The sequence below is a fragment of the Halichoerus grypus genome, chromosome 14, assembly GCF_964656455.1.
Source record: "Halichoerus grypus chromosome 14, mHalGry1.hap1.1, whole genome shotgun sequence".
Classification (NCBI taxonomy): domain Eukaryota; kingdom Metazoa; phylum Chordata; class Mammalia; order Carnivora; family Phocidae; genus Halichoerus; species Halichoerus grypus.
Window position 1 is genome coordinate 88,224,537 of NC_135725.1, and position 23,163 is coordinate 88,247,699.

Below are 23,163 nucleotides of genomic sequence, written 5' to 3' on the forward strand. Positions count from 1 at the left end.
GGGGCTGAATGGCCTGGAAAACCTGGAAACTGCCCCCTTACTGCTCCCCTTTTGGTTGGGGAGGGTGTCTTTGGGGCCCAGGTTTTACCTTCTTTCCCTTCTGGTCACACATCTTGTAACTGCTGCCCCACCCCATGGAGGTGGTACGTCTGGGAATACAAGCCCACCTCAGCCCCTCTCTCTTTTCCCTGCAGATATTGGCCCAGTGACCCTCACGGCAGACCCAGCGGTGTTTCAGAGAGAGCTGAGAGAACTCTATGTGCAGGTGGACCACCCCACCCCTGGCTGCTTGCCCCCCCATTCCTTTCCCAGTCCAAGCCTGAGGCCAAGGTCTTTGCCCCACCCAGGGGCCAAGATGGTGGCTTCCGGCTACTGTCATGAACTGTCTCCCAGCACTGCCTCTGACCTGCGCCCCAGCTTGGGGATGCTGAAGATCCTGTACTTCTTGGGGTTCCTTCCTTTATTCAGTGACCCAAGTACCTGTGGGAGTCCCTGTGCCCTGCGCATTGTAGGTGCTTATTATTTAGCGAATGGGTGAAGCAGTGGAAGGAAGAGGTGTGTGGTAGTGGAAGGAGGGTGTGAGAGGTCTCAGTCCAGACCCCCAAAACCAGCTGGGCTTCTTTGCCACACTGAACACCCAGGTTCAGCATCTGTCCCGCCCACCGACAGCAGCAGCTTCCTGAAGGCAGGGACCCCACCTATCTAATTCACGGCCAGCTCCCGTGGGGCTCAGAACAGGCCCGGCACATAGAGGGGACAGGAAGTGCTTGTGGGCTGGATGAGTGAACCCAGGAGAGAAGCATCACTGAGAAGTGACCATGTGCAAACCCCGTTGCTGGCACTGGCTGGGCAAAGCCGGTCAGGCAGGACATGCTCCCTTCCCCAGAGCGGAGCTCCTGTCCGTGGTCCGGGACGGCGGGAGTGTGTGCTGGTTTGGGACTGATTCCAGGGCAGGCTATGAAGTGGATTTGGGGAGGCAGCTTTGAATGCTTTTCTCTGCCCCATGCCCACCGCTCCTTCTCCTGGCCACCCCCTGGCACCCTCTGCTCTCCCAAGCCTCGGCTAACATGGGGCTTCTCTGGGGGCACCTGTTAGATATCCCAGGGCTCCCAGCCCTCCTCCCCAGCTTGTATCACTCATCGTAGTGGTAATTAAATAAGCGTGATGTGCTGACCCCATGGGAGAGACCTTGCCTCTCTTGCATGGGTGAGCGAGGGGAAGGTGCTACTCGTCTAAAGTTAGACCTCCCCCTACCACCCGCTGGTGTCAGAGGTGTCCCTAGGTGGGCCCCACCCAGAAGAGGTGGGCAACAGCCCCTGACACACCCCTGCCCTTCAGGGGGGCGGTGACTGCCCAGAGATGAGTGTGGGGGCCATCAAGGCTGCTGTGGAGGTGGCCAGACCCGGCTCCTTCATCTACGTCTTCTCGGATGCCCGCGCCAAGGACTACCACAAGAAGGAGGAGGTCCTGCGGCTCTTACAGCTTAAACAGTCACAGGTGAGTGGGCCGGCCTGGGGGGCTCGAGTGTGGGGGCCCCCAGGGCTGCTGAGGAAGCCGGGGTCCCCAGTGCGGGCAGCCTGAGCCCCCACCTGCCAAGCGGAGGGCGGCTGCTTCCCCTCCAGGGTCCCTGCCAGCGCGGCCGCCGGCCCTCAAGAGCGAGCTGGTCTGGTGAAGTCCAAGTGTGTTCTCATGCTCTGGGCCCCCCGCCCGCCGGGGCTCCTGCCACCTGGCGAGGCTCATTCTTGATAAAGACCACACCACCCGCTCCTCTCGCTCGCACCCTGTCAGAGTCTGTGCAAATCCATCTTCCTCCTGGCGTTGCCCCCGCTCCCATCTCTGCGGTGTGGGGCCCTTTTCCCACTGCCTTGGGGGCCTGACTTGCTGCTGGGGTTTTGCTTCTCCCTTTCACAGCCAGGGCTGGGGTGGGGGGGATGTGCGCGGGGAAGGGGGAAGGGCCACCCAACCGTGTGACCTCCTCCGCCAAGCTCTCAAGAGCTGGGACGGCTTCTCTGGTGTCTGGTCTCCCATCTGGAACAAACTCCGTTCTCCAAGGTTCTTCTAACTTTGTGGCCCCCAGGGGCTGCTTGGAGTGAGCCGATTTCCATTCCCTTCCTTGCTGTAGATTTAGTAACGGCTCCCATTTATTGAGCACCTGAAGTGTTCCTGGTCCCGTGCTACACCCTTGACCCGCCTCAGCCCTGGTCCCCACGGGATGGGTACTCCCATTGTTCCCATTCTACAGATGCATTGCCTGAGCCCAGAGAGAGGCAAGGGCTCGCCCTGGGTCCCTCCTCCCTCGTTCCGGCCCTGCCGCGCACACCTGAAGGAGGCGGCCAGGGAAGCGCCGAGCCAGGCTTCATGTCCCTCTTCCAGGTGGTCTTCGTGCTGACAGGGGACTGTGGTGACCGCACTCATCCCGGCTACCTGGCTTACGAGGAGATTGCTGCCACCAGCTCCGGGCAGGTGTTCCACCTGGACAAGCAGCAGGTGACCGAGGTGAGCCTTCCTTGGCCATCCTGCATCTCTGGGTGTCTGTGCCTGGCTGTTGGGTCGCTGCCATCGATGAGCAGCACCATGTCTCACCCTGTGGCCAGCGCAGCGAGTGCGATGCTCAGGGCTGTATGACGTCACCTCGCCAGACCCTTCTACCTGCTGCCCACCCCAAAGGCAGGTGTGCTGAACTTCCCGATTTTGCAGGTAAAGAGGTTGGAACTTGAGGAAGCATCCTGGCTCCCCCAGATGGTGCAGGCTGGGAGGATGGACCTAACAAAGTTTGCCAGAGGTGGGGGTAGGGGGTGAGCTTCTCCCCAGAGTCAGGGAACCCAGGGGTGGGTAGAGGAGTAGGTGGGGGGTAAGGGACATCAGATTCAGGGCCAGAAGATCCTGCTGGAGGACTTAGCAGGCGGGGGCTTGCTTGGCCCTATGTCCCGAGGCACAGGGTCGTCAGTGCTGACCAGGTGTCTGTGTCCTTGTCTTGTTCGAGACCAGGTGTCTGTCCTTCCCCCCCCCCCCTCCAGGCGCCACTGGCCACTCAGGGCTCGCCCTGCTTTCCCTCTCCCCACATGTCTGTTCCCTCCCAGGTACCAGAGGGATCCTTCCAGTGACATGCTGGTAAATGTGCACAACCACCTCCCTGAAAAGAACGAGCATGCCCATTTCTGTGGTATAAATCCTCCTACCCTGGCTGATTTCAAGCTGCCATCGTGAAGTCACTGAGCAGAGTTGGGAAGGGATGCTCTCAGTGGACTTTTTTGAGCCTCTATGAGCCATCTCTCGTACACTGGATCTTTCTAAAGCAAATCTGACCAACAGGTCTCTCCTGGTTGTCCCCTGGAGAAGGTCCAGAGCCTTCTCTGACTCCTGCCTCTCTGACCCCATGACCTGTGTTCTTCCCCTTGCTCACTGCTGCCACCTCACTAGACTCTGCTGTTTCTTCAGTGTCCCATGTCTTTCTACCCCAGGGCCTTTGCTCATGCAGCTTGTTTTTCCTACACCTCCCCTGGCTCCTCATTTTCTCAGTCTTAGCTGAAATGCTCTCTCCTTGGGAGACCTTCCTTGATTTCCCATCAAGATTAAGTCTTCTTTCATACCCTCTCCCAGCTCCTGGTACTGCTTTACGTAACTGCAGTTTTATAACTGTGGCATCACTGAACGCCGTTAGGCTGTGCGCTCCCTGAGCGACAGGCCCTTACTATGGGTCCTTTTTGCTGCTGTATCCCCGGCACCTCATGAGGCTACGAGCACGGAGCAGGTGCTCAGTAAATAGCTGGTAAATGGACAGATGCGGGGTCCCTTGTGCCTGAGGCCCTGGGAAGAGGAAGGCAAGAGAGGCCGTGTCTGGGAGGCAGGCGCCAGCCCCAGCAGCCCTGCTGTAGCCTCCAGAGAGAGTTTTTTTGTGTTATATATTTATGGACTGAAGAGAATGGTCTCCAGGGCCATGTTTAGATTAGCATGCCTTAACTCCCTGTTGACAAATGGCGTTTATGGTTCTCTGGGACACATTAGACTTTATTTTTTGGCATGTCAGCCTTCTCTGGCACTGAGCCGCCCAAGTGAGGGTGGGAGGCCTTTGGGAGTGGAGGGATGGCTCAGTCCTTGTTTTGGGGGGAGACCTATTTGGGCATGAGCTGGGTTCTGAAGGTCAGGGGCAAATCAGCAGGGCAGCTGGACAGGTCAGCGGGGGACAGCTTGCCCAGGTGTGGGGCTGGGCTCCCTTGTTCTCTCTCTTGAGGCAGGGAAAGTGGGGTGAATCCACTGGCTCCTGGCCATGGTGGCCAGCCTTCTGCTGTGGGAGCCTGACTTGGCAGTCTGTGTTTGACGTGATGGGACCTCCAGTGGCCAGGATTGGCTGCCTCTGGGTAGGGGCCTGGATCCTTCTCCTTCCTGGACACAGAGCTGTGTCATTCTAGATGTTCCCAGACATTTAGCAAGCCTGAGAAAGTGGCCAGGACAGCCAGGGCTGTGGTCATTCCCCCCACGCGCCCCCCACCCCTGCCCAAGGAGAGGGAATAGTGCCTTTGCCCAAGCCAGGGGGCTCCAGCTAAGAGAATGACTCCTCAGAAGTTGCCAAAGTCCCCAAACTGTGCATGTGTAGTCAGTCCTTTTACCTTTGCACAGTATGCCCAGTGTAGCAAGAGGGACACATTCTGCATTCTCTCTTGCCTTCATTTCCCGCTTACCATGCACCTGCTATTGGCTAGCTCAGGTCCAGGTGCTGGGCACAGAGACAGAATCCATCCAGGTTAGGTCTCAGTGCTTTTGAGCTTTTGCTTTTTTCCAGTTGTCGGTAGCCCTTTGGGGTTCTAGGGTAATTGAAGCAAGGTGAAGATCCCCTCCTCTTGGTGGGGTAATTTGGAGCTCTTGCCATCCTTCAATGGACAGGGGAGGTGGGCACCATGGCCCTTCGGGAGTGTGCATTTCTGGTCAAGGCTTAGCTAGGTCCAAGACCCCCCCGGCCAAAGCACAGCCTTACCCCAGCTCAGACCCAGCTCAATGTACTGTCACCAGCCCCAGAAGAGTTGGCCAGAATTGCTGGGCAAACCCCCTCATTCTGCAGCCTTCCCTGCTCCTGGGAAGTCCGTTCTGGGAGCCCAGCCTCTTCCCCTGTCTAGCACCAGCCCGTACAAATATGCCAAATCGCCCAGATTCTGCACATCAACTAGGGGAAAGGTGAACCACCTTCTAAGACAGTAAGTGTGGGGGGTGGGGGAGGAAGGGAGGTCTGACCAGGTGGTTCCAATTAACAGATCAGGAGGCACAGGCCCCAGAGATGACTTCATTCTGGATTCTTCCGGGAGGAGGCAGCATGGTGGAAGGTTAGGGCCCCATGCCAGCTTCAGACCCCAGCCCTGCCACCTGCCTGCAGGGTGACCTTGAACGTAGTACTTAACCTCTCTGGGCCTCTGTTTCCTCCTGTGCACAGTGGGTTAAGAGAGCCCCTGCCTAGTGAGACAGGGGTGACCGGCAGGCACTGGGAAGCCCTTGGTGAGAGTTAGCGATGGCTGTGATTCTAGGGCGCCTGGGTGGCTCAGTGGGTTAAGCGACTGCCTTCAGCTCAGGTCATGATCCCAGAGTCCTGGGATCGAGTCCCACATCAGGCTCCCAGCTCAGCGGGGAGCCTGCTTCTCCCTCTGACCCTCTCCCCTCTCATGCTGTTTCTCTCTCTCTCTCAAATAAATAAATAAATAAAATCTTAAAAAAAAAAGACAGAACCTTTTAAAAAAAAAAAAAAAAGAGTTAGTGATGGCTGTGATTCTAGCCCCCTGCTTTGGTATGGAGCCCAGAACGTATGCCCGGCTCCAGTGAAGCCCCCTGAAGAGTAAGGGCTCTCTCGGAACAGGTGCTCAGGACCTGAGTGCCCAGCGGTGTGCATCTGGAAGGGGCTGGTGCTCTCTCTCCATCACTGCCCACCGAGCTTCCTGACCCAGGCCCCACAGTCGGGCCGCAGCTTTCTGCTCTGTGGCTCTGAGGCCCTCTAGGCCCCCTGGCCTCTCCTCTCTGCTTCCTCGGCCGCCCTGGCTGTCAAGTGTCCGGGGAGGAGCCTCAGGGGATGATTTATCTGCCGTGAAGGGCCGAGCGGCAGCCATCTGGCCGGGGTAGCAGTGCCAGATTCTTTCGTTCCTTCCCTATCGGTGACAAAGAGATGAGCCCCATTGCAGCTCGGGCTCGCAGGCCCCCAGTCCTGCTAACATCTGGAAGCCATTGTCTCCACCAAATAAACATTGAGCTTGCTGGATGAAGGCTCTCTGCTCAGAAGGCTCCCTACATTCTGCCCGGAGCCCTGGGGGCATTGCAGGGTCCAGAAAGCCTTGTCTGCAGGCCTGGGCCCACGGGGGGTCTGGCCTTGCTGTGGGCAAGACGGTCAGCACCCCCAGCTCCCTGGCTGTGATGTGCTTAGGGGCAGACCCCGTGGCAGGAGGACAGGAGGCACGCCGCCTCCTGGTGGGGTCACTGGCGTCGTCCTCTGTGTGAGCCTTCTCTGAGCTTCAGTAGCCTGAACTCCTGGGCATCGTCCCTCTGTTGGAACATCTTAGGACAAGCTTCTAATGACAGTTGCAGCACAGCAATGGGTGTGATCTCTCTGGGACGGTGTCAGCTGGTGCTGCCGCCCCCTCCCAGCAGCTCTGCTCAGTTGTGATCTCCTCCCAACCCCTGACAAGGCATGACCCTGGGGTTGGGGGGTGGGGGAAGAGGACAGTGATCAGGGGGCTGTGGCTTTGGGGTGGGGGCAGTTGCCTCACCTCGGCAGCTTCTGTCCATCCCTCCAGCTGGGGGCCTTGGCCGCTGCTTCCTCCAGCCAGCTCCCGTGTGCACGGAGAACGTTGTCAAGAGAAACATTACTTAGAAGGCGAGGCAAAACAGAAGGAGGGAGCTCCAAGCATACAGACAAGTGAGTTTTCAGAACACAGGGTTCTTATCCTGGGATAACTAAAATCTAGGCACCAGCATTCCAGCTCAGTCTGAATAAAACATAGTCGCTCTTTCAATCTCGGGCAATTCGTCCAATTCCCTTCTTTTCCTGTTCGCTTTCGTGGAGGATCGCACGGTAGGACTATGATTCAGAGCAAGGGTGGCCAATATGCAGCACGTAAGATACCGCTTTTCTCATCCTGTATCTGTGGCAGACATTACTCATCAATCACAGAGCGTTCTCCTCTCTGTGACTGAATGCAGCTTTGGATTTGGTCCGACAATATCACTTCCAGTTGATTGGAATTGGCAACAGATCCCCACTGTGGTTGCTTAGGGGTATACATGAAAGTCATGGCATACTTGCTCTTTTTAAGGGATTTTACTTAAAAAAATTACTATGAAAGATCTTAAAGGGTGAGAAGAACCTGTGTCCCAACTAGATTCAGCACTTACCATTTTTGCCCCACCTGCTTTATCTCTCTGTTCTATCTTCTCTGTAAATAATTCAGTATGAATTAAAAAAGAAATATGATCTTGGACGTAACCCACAATATCTTCTAATAAAATGAAGAGTACTTTGCTGCTTTATCCAATGCCAAGTTCAAATTCAAATTTCCCTAATTGTCCTCAAAATGTCTTTGGTAACAGTTTTTGTCAAATCAGGATTTAATCAGGGGCCATGCATTTCATTTGCTCATTATGTCTGTTAAGTCTGATTACATCTGGAGCCTTCTACCCTTTTTTTTTTTTCCTGCCACTAACTTGTTGGAGAGGCCTTGATTGTTCAACACCCCGGGTTCCAGATTCATCTGATTGTTTCCTTATGTCATTAATTTGTTCCTTTCTCCCGCTGTATATCCCCTAACCTGGCAGTTAGCTCTAAGGGACTGATTAGTGGAGGCCAGCGTTTGGGGCAGGAATGTTTCATGGTTGGTGCTGTGTGTCTTTTCTGTTGCATCACACCAGGACTTACCAGTCATGTCTGATTGTCCTGCTATTCCTGAAGGTAGGTTTGGTTCCTGGGTGAAGGTGGTGACAGCCGGCTCTCTGTATTGTAGGGACATGTTTTTCCCTTTATGGTTCAAGTGGTCTGTGGGGTAATGCTGGGGTTCCACATGGACATTTCATCTCTTGCACATTTATTAGTGGGCATCCTTCCATGAAGAAGAGCTTTTGATGACTTGGTTTTTTGAAGCACAGAAAACCTATTGAAAAGGCAGGGATCATACTTAGTTCTTTCTCTTTAACGAAGAAGTTGCCTTCATTGGTGGCAAGAGGTTTTATTGTTTGAATTTTGCTATTCTCTTTCGAGTATTATTATGGGTACACGGATTCTTTAATTGGATGCGTTTGTGTTGATTCAAGTCATTATTTTTGGGGGGCTCAAGTTCCCCCAGATTTAGCTAATGGGATTGCCCTTCGGCTGGTTCCTGTGTCCTGTTGATATGTCCCATTAGTCTCTGAGAACTTCCTTGCTTAATGGAACTAACAGTTGTCTCAGGCTTACCTTGTGAGTCACCTGCCCCAGACCTGGAATCAGCCATTTCTCCAAACAATCCTAGTGGGGAATGGTATTGAGAAACCCCCGGGTTATAAATTCACTTGGAATGAATTTGTATATAAATAAAATACTTGCAACTCTCTCTTACACTTGGCTGTAAGAGAAAATCTTGGTTCAGCAAGCCTTAACATCTTTTACTTCTTTGCTTTATCCTGCAAGATACATAAAACAGTTTTATGAGCACAGTACTGATGGTTGTGCCAACTCAAAGCTACTAAATAAGAATTTCTTTGCAGTTCTTTCTGCCCTCAGGGTGCCTTCCACTGGGAAAGTTCAGTCGAACCCCTGGGTTCTCAGTACACAAGGAGCTCTTTGTTTTTCTCCGTGGCTATGGTGCTCATTTGTTGTACAGTGACGTTCATGTTTCATTTTGTTTAGTTCGAGAAGCATCTTGGCAAAACGTGAAAGTAACTTGGCCTGGAAGGAGGCCCCCTCTTCATCCTCGTTCCTGGTTTTCTAATGGGAAACTGGGAGGCGTGGCTATTACAAGGCTGGTTTGGGGGTGGAACGGAGTGAGGTGTCTGTAAGGTGAATCTGATGCCCCTATTAAGGAGGTGGATGCCCCGCTGTATCACACACAGTGAACAGAAGCTTCCTGAACACCCTCTCTGTGCCAGCCACTGAGCTCGGGGCATAGCAGAGGGTCTCTGCCCTCATGGGGCTCCCAGGCCAAGAGGGGAGACAGGTATGAATCTAGCCAGGAATTGGTTGATAAAGAGATTGCAGGTCATTTCTGCAAGAGAGAAGCATGTGTGGTGGGATCATGGGGGTCCAACCATGGGAGTCCGACCCTGCAAGCATGGGGAGAGTCAGGGGCACACTGACCTTGAGTCAGGTTGGACAGCTGCCTAAAACCCAGGACAGAATATAGGGTCTTGAAGACCATGGTGAGGATTTGGAGAAACTCAATAATTTTGTGCTCAGTGAGATATCTTAGACTGGATCCAGTGTTGCTGACATGGGGTCTATGCATTCAAAGGGGGTGCTTGAGGGAGTTTGAGAATCCCCCCAAATCATACTTTAAACATGTACCTAGGTGGTCTGGTAGTCTGGAGGGGGAGTCCTCACCTGTTACCTGCTTAAGATTTTAGAATGAATCTGCAATTATAGGATTTAAGGATTTAATATTTCTCAATATTGTGTAACGGATCAGGAGGAGATTCTGTCTTTGCAGCAGACCCTCTCAGGCCTGCTTAGAGAGCATGACACCCTGGTGGGAGGGTGGTCTGAGGCCCCTTGGGGTGATGGTGAATTGCATTGTTCTGGGGGAGATTCCAGATCTCCAGCGTTCACCTGTGTGTAGGAGGCATCAGGAAGCCTTCCTGGAGGAAGTAGTGGGTGCCATAGAGATTGGCCCTTCCCTCCAAGTAGCCTTAATTCGGGTGTCACAGCTCCCAGCCCATAGGCCAGGAAGGTAATGAAATGTAAATTGGCCTGGTGTAGGGCAGTGGGAGTGGGGGTGGCCTTGGGTGACCTGGAAAGCCTATATGCTGCCTAAAACCCAGGTGGGGGACTGGATTCTGCTGGGAACCTATTAGAGACCTGCCTCCAGTGGGTCAGTTCTAAGCAAGACCACAGGCACCTGCTGGCATCAGCTTCTCACGCCTGCCTCCCAGGTGCTGAAGTGGGTAGAGTCAGCGGTCCAGGCCACCAAGGTGCACCTGCTGTCCACGGACCACAAGGAAGAGGGCGAGCACACGTGGAAGATTCCCTTTGACCCCAGCCTGAAGGAGGTCACCATCTCCCTGAGCGGTCCGGGGCCTCAGATCGAAGTCCGCGACCCACTGGGTATGTGGAGCACCGGCCTCATCTTTGACTCCGAGACTGAGCTAGGAGTCCAGGACGGGATAAAGAGAGAGACCCGGGGTGGCAGGGGGTTTGGACACAAGGCTCCGGGAACAAGGAGGGAGGGGGGGATGCCACGTGGAGGGCAGAGAGGGTGCCTGTGGTGGGTGAGGGAGCAGGGAGGCTGTTAGCAGCCAAGCGAGGGGAATTAAGATAACCACAGTCCCTGGGATGTGAGGCTCATGTGTGGTCTTCCCCATGTTCTCAGCGGATCCCTACAGTGGCCTAGCAGGTCAATCGGGGCAAGAATTAGTGGCACGCCATTGAGACTCTGGAAGGTGGAGTGACTTGTCCAGGTCACCTAGGGTCAGTGTGATTTGGACCCAGCCACCCGGCCTCATGGTGCTCCGAGGATGTCACGAGTTCCCAGGTCTAGAGGCGAGGTGTCCAACCCCCACCTGGGGGTGGGTGAGGGTGGAGTACAGAATGAGGTGAAGGGCCGAGCACCACCAAAGGTCTCTTGTCAGTTACTCTGGGAAGCCTGAGGCTGGTGTTTGGAGGGCCCTGGGCTCCTGGGGACAGGCTGGGGCCTCTGTCATGGCCAGGAAAGGATCAGGGACTGAGAAATCCTTGGGGGTTCCACAGGGAGGATCCTACAGAAGGATGAGGGCCTCAACGTGCTTCTCAACATCCCTGACTCCGCCAAGGTTGTGGCCTTTAAGCCTGAGCATCCTGGGCTGTGGTCCATTAAGGTAGGGCGCCCTGGTGCCCAGGGAGGGGGACCGGTTTCACCAAGGCAAGACCCTGTCTCCCTCCTGCCTGTCCTGGGGAGCTGGGGCCCTGGGAAGCTGAGGGCTGGAGTATGGGTGGTGACGGGGACATATCAATAGAAGCAAAGGGTCAAGAACAGAGGAGGAGTATTCTGCTTTGCAGCAGTGAGAGGATAGAGTGGTTTGGGGTTAGTTAGGGAACTTTTAAGAAAGAGTTGGAGAAACAGCTTGAGTGTCCAGAGGTGGGTGACCAAGCCGGCTTGAGGTTCAGAAACCTATCCTGTGAAGAATGAACAAAGGAAGCAAGGGTGACCTTGGGGGAAGGATGGCTTAGAGGGACATGCCTGGCAGGGGGAGGTGGGCCTGCTCTAATCTGCAAGGTGCTGGAGGCCAGGGACTGGGGGTAGGCTGGGCTCCTGGCAGAGGGTCCTGGGATGGGGCAGGCTGCTGCCTGGGAAGGATGTGAGCTCCTGCTGGTTGAGCAAACGTTTATGGAGCACCTCCGAGGTGCTGGGCCCTGAACTAGGTGTGGATGGTACCGACGAAGGGGCAACATTGACCCTGCCCTTCAAACTCTGAGCACTTTTTTTTTTTTAAAGATTTTTATTCATTTTTTGTCAGAAAGAGGGAGAACACACAAGCAGGGGGAGCTGCAGGCAGAGGGAGAAGCAGGTTCCCCGCTGAGCAGGGAGCCTGATGCGGGACTCGATCCCAGGACCTGGAGATCATGACCCAAGCCGAAGGCAGACACGCCCAACTGACTGAGCCACCCAGGCATCCCAACTCTGAGCATTTTTGAGCCAAGAGCTCTAATGCCAGTGGGGAAGGCAAGGCGGGGATTAGACATGCAGGGGGACAGACGGGGCTGTGGGTGTTGGGAGGGGTGGCTGGAAAGGCAGAGCAGGTTCCAGAGTCCCGCTCAGGACAGAGCCATAGCTGGGGCCTCTTCTACTGCATTTGGGAGCATAGCGCTGGGCCCCCAGGGAGCAGGGAAGTTGCCCATGTGTCTGCAAAGGTGGGAGAACTGCAGCTGCAGGCACCAGAGGCAGGTCAGGGCGGCCACCTTCTGCCCTGGAGCTGGAGTCGGGCGCCCTGGTGATGGGGTCTGGGTCTGTGCTAGGTCTATAGCAGTGGTCGCCATTCAGTGAGGATCACAGGTGTCAGCAACATCGACTTCCGAGCCGGCTTCTCCACTCAGCCCTCTCTGGACCTCAACCACACCATTGAGTGGCCCCTGCAAGGTACAGTGCTCCTGACCCTGGGGGCGATGCAGAGCTGCTTTCTGGAGAGGTGGGGCTTGCCTTTTGGAAGTGGGGGGGGCAGGCCCTAAGTATGTGGCTAGAATGGGCCCTGTGCAGGCTGGGTGGGGGTTGGGAGCCTAGGGAGATGTTAGAGTTGGAAGCATAAGGTCGATTTTCTGGTTAGAAGCCGCCCACTGGGATCTGGTGTTGCCTGTGTGCCCCATCATGGTTCCATCTGGAGAAGCCTGGGCTCCAGAGCAGGCAGGGGCTTTTGGCTCAGGTTGCCAGAGCTTCATGCCAGAAAATACCATCTGGTGGCCAGGTCAGGGGTCCCAATTTATAGTTTGGGAAGTATGATCGCTCACCAGGGGCCCTTCAGAGGATTTTGCTGGGTCCAGCTCAGAAGGGAGATGGGGAGGGACCTAGACCAGGTCAGGCTAACTCCAGATCACTGACTGGTGACCAGAATGGTAGATACCAGATCCTTAGAGCTTTTGAATGTGCATTTCCTCTAATCTTTGTCATCCTTGTCAGCCCTGGTTGGTTCTCTGCCAGGACTAGCGGTAACATCTTCAAAGCGAAAGGGGGCCGCTTGCTTATTTAGTGCTTGTTTTTCCCAGTAGTAGGAAGGGGGAGAGGCAGGGAAACTTCTAGAGCCAGGAGAGAAAAAAAATCCTAACTGCAGTGCTTGAAAACTGAAGGGCCCCTAGGGCCAGTCCCCAGTGGAAGAGGGTGAAGGCGGACCACATGCGATCTTCTTTGGTTTCTGCTTTTGAGAAGGAGGTGGGTCCAAGACAGTTTAAAAAAAAAAGGAGAGAGAAACAGCAGGGCGATTGCAAGTGATAAATAGCATTTAGCACTTGGCTTCACTGAAGGGGCATCAGGGAGTAGGGTAGTGGTTGCCCCACCACAGGGAGCGTGCCCTTGGCTGATTGTTGCAACATGGGGATGGGGCCCAGCACTGACACACATTCTTTTTCAAAGGAATCTGGACTTCCAGATTTTTATATGCCCTTTCCAGATTGTTCCATGTTTCTTAAAGATTTTAAGGCATTTGATGGATCATACCAACCACACCCTCTGTTTCCTGGTTTATGATCTCTAAGGAAAAAAAATAATAACTGTTTGAAAAGGGAAAGACCTGAGCGACATTCCCAAATCAACTAAGGGAATTATGAAACCCAACCCCAATTTTACGTTTTCTGGGATAGTGTGAAAAGTCCATTTCTAATAAAACAGAAGGAAAATCAAAGGAAAGCTGAACAGAGGAGAGAGGATGAGCAGGAACCAGAGTTCCCAAACTAGCGTGTGTCTCACCGAGGCTGGTCCCAGAACCTACCTGATGCAATTCCAGAGTTAATGGGGGGGGGGCGGGTTAGGGTGGAGAGAAATGCCCTCTCCCAGTTCTACTCCACGTGAGCCCGAGTCTGCAGACTGGAGGTGTTGCAGCCCTGGGAAGCCATGGTTTGGATGGACAGTGGCGTTTCAGGACCACGGACAGTAGCAGGCCCCCTCTGTATCCACCCCCAGCATTAGGTGGCACAGGGAACAGAAGGTGAGCAAGCCGGTAAGAGGGCCAAGCAGGCTGGGTCTCTGACTGTGGTCCGAGGGCCCCTGCTTGGAGAGGATCATGGAGCGCAGAACAGACGCCAGGATCTTCTTCCTCACCCTTCCCTCTGCAGGGGTGCCCATCTCCCTGGTGATCAACTCCACGGGCCTGCAGGCACCCGGCCGCCTGGACTCGGTGGAGCTCTCACACAGCTCAGGGCGGTCCCTCCTGACTTTGCCCACGAGGCCCCTCTCGAACGGATCCACGCATCAGCTGTGGGGCGGACCGCCCTTCCACGCCCCCCAGGAGCGCTTCTATCTCAAGGTGAAGGGCAAAGACCACGAGGGGAATCCCCTGCTCCGTGTCTCTGGAGTTTCCTACAGTGGGGTGGTCCCAGGTGAGTGAGTGGCTCTCACTGCTCCCAGCTCCCTGGCTCACTTGGAGACCCATTTCTTCCTGGAAGCCTTCCCTGATTAGATGAGATGAGGAAAAGTTCATTAAACTTCTATGAGCAGCACACTCTGCAATGCATCAGGCTAAATACTGAGATGCTTCAGATGTAGCAATCAGGTCAAGGATTTAGTACCAAGCCATCCATCTATCCACCCACCCGTGCATCCACTCACCCATTCATCTGTCCACCCACCCACTCATTGATCCAAACATCCATCCATTCATCTGCCTATTCATCCATCCACCCACTTACTCGTCCATGCATCTATCCATCCGTCCAAATGTCCATCCACCCACCCACTCATGCATGCATGCATCCATCTAAATATCCATCTAACATCCATTTTTGTGTTTTTCATGGTGCTAGGCACCGTAGGCACAGCGGGGGGCATGGCAGTGAATGTGGGTGTGCTCTTCCATAACCATAGTCATGGTAATCCCAGTCACTGTCTTGAGCACCTCTCATGGGACAATCCTGAGCCAAGTACCTGCCATATAGTAGCTCACTGAGTGCTTGTAATAGTTCTGAGGTGTGTCCTCACTTTACAGATGAAGAAGCTCATGATACCCATCTCACAGGGTTGCCCTAGGGGTTCCGTAAGCTAATACACATAACAAGACATCTCTTGGGTACCCTGAGGCTGTGCCCAGGATGTGGGCATTGTGGGCCAGGGCCCCCCATATGTAGCAACTGCTGTTACTCTCATGTCATTGTGGGCACAGGTCATTTTATGGTCCTATCCTTGGTCATATGTGGCTTTTTGCTCGTTCCCTTGTGTCCCTGAGGTCTCCCATCCAGGTCAGAAGCTTCCAGAGCACAGGGCTGAGTCTTCAGCTCTCTGGCTCTGCCTCTGATCCTAGCCTGGGGTATCTGAGTTCACTGGCCAACAGCCTCCTTGTTGGGCTTTGTTCCCTCCTCCTGCTCACTACGCCCTTTCCCGTGGCCGTGGCCTGGGGGGAGCTCACAGAGATGGATGTCACTGACACCCAACATCTTTGCTGGGGATCTCTTGACAAGGAGCAGACTCCTCTGTCTACTTCAAGTAGGGGTGCAGGGAGGCCACCAAGGTGCCCATGGTGAGGTGAAGGACTTTGAGAACCCACGTGGGGCAGGGTGGGGGGCTGGGGACCCCCTTCTCTCAGCCTCCTGGTCTCCACTCCCCTGCTGTGGTCCCTGGGCCCCTTGTCCCTTGGCTTATATAACCCCGAGGAGGAATTTTCAGGAAGGAGTTTCAGCAGGGGCAATAGCAACCTCTGTTTCTCTCTCTCCTGGTCTTTCAGATGAATCTAAGGGCTTGGAGTTAAGCTCTGGCTTTTGGTCTTCACCTCAGCTCTAGATGAAAGTGTATGTGTGTGTGTGTGTGTGTGTGTGTGTGTGTGTGTGTGTGTTGTGTTGGCAGGGCAGGGAGAAGGGAGGTGGCTTGGAGTTTTCCTTCCTTCCCCACCTTCTAGGTCTGGGAAGCTGGGAGTTTGGCCTCGAGCAGGAGGCTCTGGGTTTGGAGACATGGGCGGGTGGCAGGGCTGGGCCTCGGGTCCCTGGGCCCATTCAGCTCATGGAGGACGGAGCCTGAGCTGGCCTTGCAGAGGCTTCCAGTGTGTGTGGGTGAGCAGTGGCTGCTTTGCACACAGCTGAGGACATGGCTGGATAGTCCAACATCCCTCTCCCCTGGGATGTGGCAGGGAGCCTGCAGCATGATGTCACCCGCCGCCCGCCCACCCCCAGCTCTGGGCTCGGAGGACGTCTGGTGCATTGTCTCACCCACGGAGCATCTCTGGTGGGGATGGGGGGGGCAGGGCAGGGCGAGAATTGAGCCTACGCCTGCAATCCCCCAGCGAGGCCCTGATGGCAGTCACTGACCCCGTGGGGGTGTTCTCAGACCTTCCCACTGAAGCGATTCCAATAGCCAAGGAGAGAGAACGTGTCACCCCAAGACCAGGGATAGGTGGGGGAGGGTGTCTCCAGGGGGCCCCATGGGGCTCATCACAAACTGTGAGATTTCATTAAGTCTCTTACTTTATCTCAGAAATGCGTGTGAACTTTGGGTTCACAGCCATACTCCAGCTTTGCTTATTTTTAAATATAAAAAAAGGCTTTCTTCCAACATCCTTGAGTGAGACTGACCCTCCAGGCAGATGAGAGGTCTGGAAGCGCGGAGAGCCCAATCTGGGGAGCATTTCATCAGATCTCTGGACTGGTCTGACTTCTACGTCCTGGACAGTAGAGAAGGCGGGGGCGCAGACTGGTGCATCTCGGCTGGTCTTCCCACAAACCACAGAGACAGCAGGAGCTCATCCCGAGGGGGCTTGCCATGCCGTGTGCACGTGCCCTGTCTCTCACCAACTCCCCAGACAGCATGGGGACATCAGTACCAGGATGAAGCCCATTTAATAGAGGTGGAAACTGAGCTGGCAGGGGCAAAGCAATCTGTTCTTGGTGACCACCGGATGGAATCCTGGCTCATCCCGGCCGTCTGCATCGCTGACCAGGGCGGGCTGTGGGGGGCGGCAGGGAAGGATCCTCACTGCTGGGCCTTGCTTACAGGTGCCCCCCTGGTCAGCATGCCCCCCAGGATCCATGGCTACCTGCACCAGCCCCTGCTGGTCTCCTGCTCTGTGCACAGCACCCTGCCCTTCCGGCTACAGCTGTGGCGGAACGGAGCCAGGCTGGGCGAGGAGAGGCACTTGCAGTGAGTGGGTGCCGGCCGCCCAGTGTCCCCAGCCCCGGGGGTCCGAGGGGAGTGGGTGGCGGGAGAAGGACCTTTGGTCTCGGTCATAATGTCCTCCTGGGCACCTCGCAGCATGGCCCGGGATGGGGGAGGGTGGTCCCCAAAGCTCCCACCGCTGCTGGGTCATCACCCTGTGAAGGAGCTGTGGGCCTCCCCAGCTTCTGGATCACTCATCCCATGCAGGGCCCAGCTCCTGGGGTTAGAACAGGAAGGACCGTCTGAGACCCGCCCCCTCATGCATGAAAGTCTGGGGCTCAGAGAGGGAAAGGGACTTGCTCAGAGTCACACAGCATGTTGTAAAATTTGCATGTCCTTGGTGGTAAGAAGAGTCAGACAGCCTCTCCAAGAGGATTTGTTCCCTCTGGGCAGGGTTTAGGGACCGGATGAGGCTGGGGGACCCTGGCTGGGGTCAGTGGGATTGTGTGTCTCCAGCTGTTCTGGGTTTGCAGGGTGTCGGGAAACAGCAGCTGGGAGATCCCACGGGCCTCCAAGACCGAGGAAGGGGTGTATGAGTGCACGGCCGTCAGCAGGGCTGGGACCGGACGAGCAAAGGCCCAGATTGTTGTCACAGGTCTGTCCTTTCGGCCCGTCCTTGTATACCCTCGTATACCCTCCCCACCCCCTTCTTGATTTTTCCCTCTAGGGTTTGCCCCCAGGGCATCTCCATCTGGGGGGGGAGCATGCCAGCCAGTTGCCGTGGACTGTCCATTCCCCAGAGTCCACTGCCCACGCTGCCACCTGCCCCCTGGCGCCCCGTTTGGGCTGTCACCCAGGAGCGGCCTGTGGATCTCAGATGGAGGAAGGTTGAGGAGCCCGGCTAGGGTCATGCCCTCCTCCCCTAGGCCCTTCCAGGGGCCACTGTCCATCCGGAAGTCCCCCTCCCTTAATGCCTCCAGGTCCCTGCCAGGATAGCACCATCCAGCTCAGGAAGGTTGGAGACGTCACAGGCCGTCTAGAAATGAAATGGGCTCCGTTTTTTAAATCAAGAATCTAAACTGTCTTGAAGAGAAGAAAAGGAGCCCAAGGAACATGGAAAGATTAGCCAGTCTGCATCCTCTAATCTCACACAGACTGCGATGTTCCTGGCAGGAAGACGGCGGGGAGTACAGACAGGCAAAAGAAGATTTGGATAACCTGTGGTCTTATTCTAGAGACAACCTCCATAGCATTTTTTAAAAAGATTTATTTATTTATTTTAGAGAAAAAGAGTGAGCATGGGATTGAGGGGGAGAGGCAAAGGGAGAGCGAGAATCCCAAGCAGACTCCCCGCTTGGGGCTCGATCTCACAACCCCGAGATCATGACCTGAGCCGAAATCAAGAGTCGGAAACTTAACCGACTGAGCCACCCAGGCACCCCAACCTCCACAGCATTTTAATTTACTTCCTTTTAGACCTTTATCTATGTGTGCATTTTAAGAAAATGGGATAGTATTATACATATGTATTACACGTACATACACATATGACGACCTGATTTTTTATCATCTAACAATATAATGTGTCTGCAAACGTGCTTCTACAGAATGAATTAACAGTTTTACTTCTATATTTTTAAAAATTTTTTATTATTTAAAAAATTTTTTAAAGATTTATTTATTTGAGGAGGGTGAGGGGCAGAGGGAGATGGAGAGAGAAAGACTCCCCACGTGGGGCTCGATCTCACAACCCCGAGGTCATGACCTGAGCCGAAATTAAGAGTCGGACACTTAACTGACTTGAGCCACCCAGGCGCCCCATGGTTTTACTTTTTATAAATGATAAGGACAGGAAAAGGGAACAGTATAAGGAAACGCACACACCCATTCCTTAGACTTACTAATCGCTAAAATTTTGCCATATTTGCTTTCTCGCTCTCTGGCTAGACTATTTTAAACTAAATTGTAGGCATCCTGACATTTCAGTATTTATCACTTTTTTTTTTTTTTTTAGAAAGTACATTTTCCCATATAATAAAAATTTTATGATTACACCTAATAAAATGAACAATAATACCTTAATGCTATTTAATTTGGCTGCAGTCAGATTTTCTCATTTGCCCCAGAATATTATTTCTGGCTGGTTTCTGCAGTATCATTTTTCAGGGCTGTGAAGTTCACATGTTCTTTGTGACAGCAGGTCATTGACACGTGTAGCTTGTGTGGACCCAGCTTTTTCCCTGCGAGCGCTCGGGCCCACATCCCTGGTTAGATGGTCTCTGATCTGATCACTTATCCCTTTTTTTCCTGTCAAGATAGTGGTTTTCTTAGCTCTTTCCGCGTTTGGGGCAGTGGCCTCCGTGGTACATTTTGGCTGTGAGGATCCTCCTGCAATCTGCACAGAGAATAGCTGTGTACTCATTACTGTTTCCCTCTTGACGGTGATTTCCGAGGCTGTATTCCCCAGGGTGGAGTTCCTGGCTCACGGGGTGAGAAGAGTAGTGGGGATCTTGGTCCATGTTGCACTTGGCTGTTGTGTGGAAAGCACGCATGTGCCATGCAGCCCTCGCCGGGGGTGTGATGGTGGTGGGGAAGTGGGGGGATGTGGGGGAATGGGCCCTCCTCCCGGGGCGGCGCTGGCCTGGGATGGTGAGCAGATGCTTCTCCACCGCTCTGATGGACAACGTGTCTTTAAGGATCCCGTGCGGGACTCTGGAGTCAGGACGCCCCCAGCGCTGGCAGGATGGCCCTCTCTCTGTGTCCGCCCCCTCCCAGTCTCCTCTGTTTTTGTTCCTTCAGGCCCCCCGCCGCAGCTAGTCCCTGCCCCCAACATCACCGTGTCCCCAGGGGAGACCGCCGTCCTGTCCTGCCAGGTCCTGAGTGATGTCCCCTACAACCTGACGTGGATCCGGGACTGGCGAGTCCTGTCGGCCTCGACGGGCAGAGTCGCCCAGCTGGCCGACCTATCCCTGGAGGTCAGGGACATTATCCCCATTGACGGTGGGCGGTACCAGTGCATGGCCAGCAATGCCAATGGGGTCACCAGGGCATCCATCTGGCTCCTGGTGCGAGGTGAGGCTCTGCCTTCCACTGCTGTCTGTCCTTCCAATTTAACACACTCCCTAGTGCTCCTCCCCAGAGCCCATTGATCCATGCCTCTGCCCGGGCATCATGTCGGGCAGGCAACATTAGTCCTGTGACTGTCTTCTGAATTTTCAGAGAAAGAGGATTCTGTAGCCTCCTAGCATAAGTTTAGTGGTTCTCCCTGTTGGAAAGTTCACCCTAATATCTAACCTAAATTTCTGCTGCTGTAGGCCAAGCCGATTTCATTGTGTCCTATTGATTTCCCATGCCGTGGAGCACCTCCATTGCCCCTCCCCCCCATATGTAGGGCAGGAATGGAATGCAGGAAACTCCTGGAAGTCCAGAGATCAGATGTGCTTGGCAGGGGCTGGGTGGCACTGACCAGATGGGGTCGGGGGAGGCAGTGGACAGAGCCCCCATCTGGGAGTTTTAGGACCTGGAGGTCACCTCGGGTCTACCCAGGGTTTAGACAGATCTTTCTTTCTGGGCTGCTATTTCTCCAAGTGTGAAAATGAGCCTATTGGGACAACTGTTCTCTCTTGTGCCAGCAACTCTTGGTTGGTTGCCTGGAGTGTGTTGAGAAGGATTCTGAGGCCATGTCTAGGTTCTGCCATATCTATTAGCTTTGTCTGCCACTGATACGGGAGGGGCCTGTTTACCTTTTCTAGGTGAGTTGGCCTGGTGAGGTCTGTTTGAGTCCAACAAGCCTATTGTACTGTGAATAGAACCTAGGTTTGGGGCCAATACTCGGGCAGGCCTTGGGGTCCACTCAAGGGCACTGGAGGTGAGAGTCGTCCCCAGCTCTGGCATCTGCCTATCTGCCTGAGCCTCTCCAATATGCTCAGCCCGGAGCAGAACCTGTGGGGGCATTAGAAATCCACTTCGTGTGGCCTGGGCGGCTGCCTGGTCAACCCCAGTTCCCAGGAAAGCCACTCCCTGGGGATTCAGGCCCCTTGGGGCCTTTGCTTCCTACGTCTGGCCCATCTGTGACTTTGGGGATGGAGAGGAGGCTGGGGCTGGGCACCTGGAACAGCATGGCTGCCCTGACGGGCTCTTCCCCACCTGTCCACTCTTTATACTGCAGAGGCCCCCCAGGTCAGCATCCACACCCGGTCCCAGCACTTCTCCCAGGGTATGGAGGTGAACGTCAGCTGCTCAGCCTCTGGATACCCCACACCCCACATCTCCTGGAGCCGTGGGGGTCATGCTCTGCAAGAGGACAGCAGGTGAGGGGCCCAGGGCCAGGGGCTCTGGGACCAGGAGCAGGTGAATACGGACTCCTGGGGGATGCCTCTGGGCCTCCATCTTTTTACCTGTAAATGGGGTGGCGGCGGGTGGGGGGTGGTGCGGGGAGAGGGGAGCATTTGTCCTGCCTTCTTCTGGGATCATTTGAGACTCAGGAGCAAGATCACTTTGGAAATATAATGATGCCTCAGTATGAGCTCAGGGGTCAGGGAGCTATAGTTCCAGAATCCAGCAGACCTGTGCTTGAATCCTGCCCCTGCCATTCAGGCTGTGTGACCTTGGGCAAGTCGCTTTACCTCTCTGAACCTCATGCATTAACAAGGACAATCTATGTAAAGCTCTGAGCACACAGCCAGGCACAGAGAAGCAGTCAGCAGAAAATGGCGATCACTAGTGATGCTATTAATTAATTTGTTGTTGGTGATGACTGAGGTAGTCCTTGGGTGACTGGACCTCATTGGCCCTTTGGCCATTGAACATGTTGTTTTATGGCCTGACTCCAGAATCCATGTAGATGCCCAGGGAACCCTGATCATTCAGGGAGTGGCCCCAGAGGATGCTGGGAATTATAGCTGCCAGGCTGTGAATGAGGTCGGCACAGACGAAGAGATGGTCACCCTCTACTATACAGGTACCTGGGCCCCGGGCATCTCAGAAGAGCCTCCCTCCTCTCCCTCCCTCCCTCCTTCCCATCCACAAATACTTGTCGAGCATCTGCTGTCTGCCAGGCCCTGGGGATACAGCGGTGAACACATGGTCCCTGCCCGGGGCGAGCTCATATTCTCATGGGGAGGCACAGAATGAGCATGCAAACGGATAACGGTGCTTTCGGAGTGTGCTATGGGAGCAGTGTGATGTGCAGGTGGGGACGGGAGGGACACGGCTGGTACACACAGGATGGGCCAAGGCCTCCACGAGGGGCGGATGCTCACCAGAGACAAGAATGGGAAAGGGACCCGGTGAGGCACGGGCCCTGAGGTCAGAATGAGTCTGGGGTGCTCAGGAGGCGACAAGAAGGCTGGTATGGAGAGGCTGGGAGGGAGTCAGGGATGGGGACAGGGGGAGGGATGGGCAGCCCATGCAGGGCATTTAGGACCTTGTAGGGTTTTGGCTTTTTTTTTTTTTTTTTTTTAAGAGAGAGACAGAAGCAGGGGGAGGGGCAGAGGCAGAGGGAGAAGCAGACTCCCCGCTGAGCAGGGAACCCAACTGGGGGTTCAAGCCCAGAACCCTGAGATCATGACCCAAGCCGAAGGCAGCCGCTTAACCGACTGAACCACCCAGGCGCCCCAGGTTTCGACTTTTATGGCAAATTCAATGAGAAACGGATGTGTGTGGGGTGGGTTGGTTCCAGGAGTGACTGGTTTTAATTAGAGGTCCTGGGTCAGAAACTTTTAAGAAAACCAACAGTGGCTAGATCTTTCTGCGGTGACGGTCCCTGAGTGGTGGGGGGTGGGGAGGAGGCAGGGGGTGCAGCTCCTTCCCTGTCCTCGCTCACCCCCCCCCCCCACCGCGAGAAGCTGCACTGTTGACCTAGGGAGTCTGTGGGCGGGTCCCAAGCTCCCCATCTGCTCCCACGCAGATCCACCGTCCGTCTCTGCAGTAAATGCGGTGGTGCTGGCCGCCGTCGGGGACCAGGCTGTGCTGGTGTGTGAGGTGTCTGGGGTGCCCCCACCCCGGGTCATCTGGTATCGAGGTACGTCAGGTGGGAGAGGGGCCTGGGGAACTGTCCCTCTGGGGCCCCTGGAGGATCAGCTTTCCGGAATGGTCATGGGGTGCGGAGTGGCACTGCGAATGGGGTGTCTGGGAGGACTGGCCCGTTCTAGCAGCACCCCCTCCCCCAGCTGAGCATCCACGCAGCTCAGTGGTGAGGAGCAAGATTTAGAGTAGACACAGATTTGAATTCTAGCTCCCCTGGGTGACA

The 23,163-nt window shown here is 54.9% G+C and overlaps 1 protein-coding gene across 1 annotated transcript in view; it reads left to right on the forward strand.

The window, feature by feature from the left end:
• Positions 1–23,163, forward strand: part of HMCN2 (hemicentin 2) — a 150,356-nt gene that overhangs the window by 18,200 nt on the left and 108,993 nt on the right. Inside the window, exons 2-14 of the mRNA XM_036117053.2 lie at positions 195–265; positions 1,339–1,497; positions 2,374–2,496; positions 10,090–10,261; positions 10,904–11,010; positions 12,149–12,269; positions 13,952–14,215; positions 16,814–16,958; positions 17,447–17,568; positions 19,713–19,985; positions 21,082–21,223; positions 21,746–21,873; positions 22,822–22,935. Coding sequence (XP_035972946.2) covers positions 195–265; positions 1,339–1,497; positions 2,374–2,496; positions 10,090–10,261; positions 10,904–11,010; positions 12,149–12,269; positions 13,952–14,215; positions 16,814–16,958; positions 17,447–17,568; positions 19,713–19,985; positions 21,082–21,223; positions 21,746–21,873; positions 22,822–22,935 — 1,941 coding nt within the window. The remainder of the gene's footprint in view (positions 1–194; positions 266–1,338; positions 1,498–2,373; positions 2,497–10,089; positions 10,262–10,903; positions 11,011–12,148; positions 12,270–13,951; positions 14,216–16,813; positions 16,959–17,446; positions 17,569–19,712; positions 19,986–21,081; positions 21,224–21,745; positions 21,874–22,821; positions 22,936–23,163) is intronic.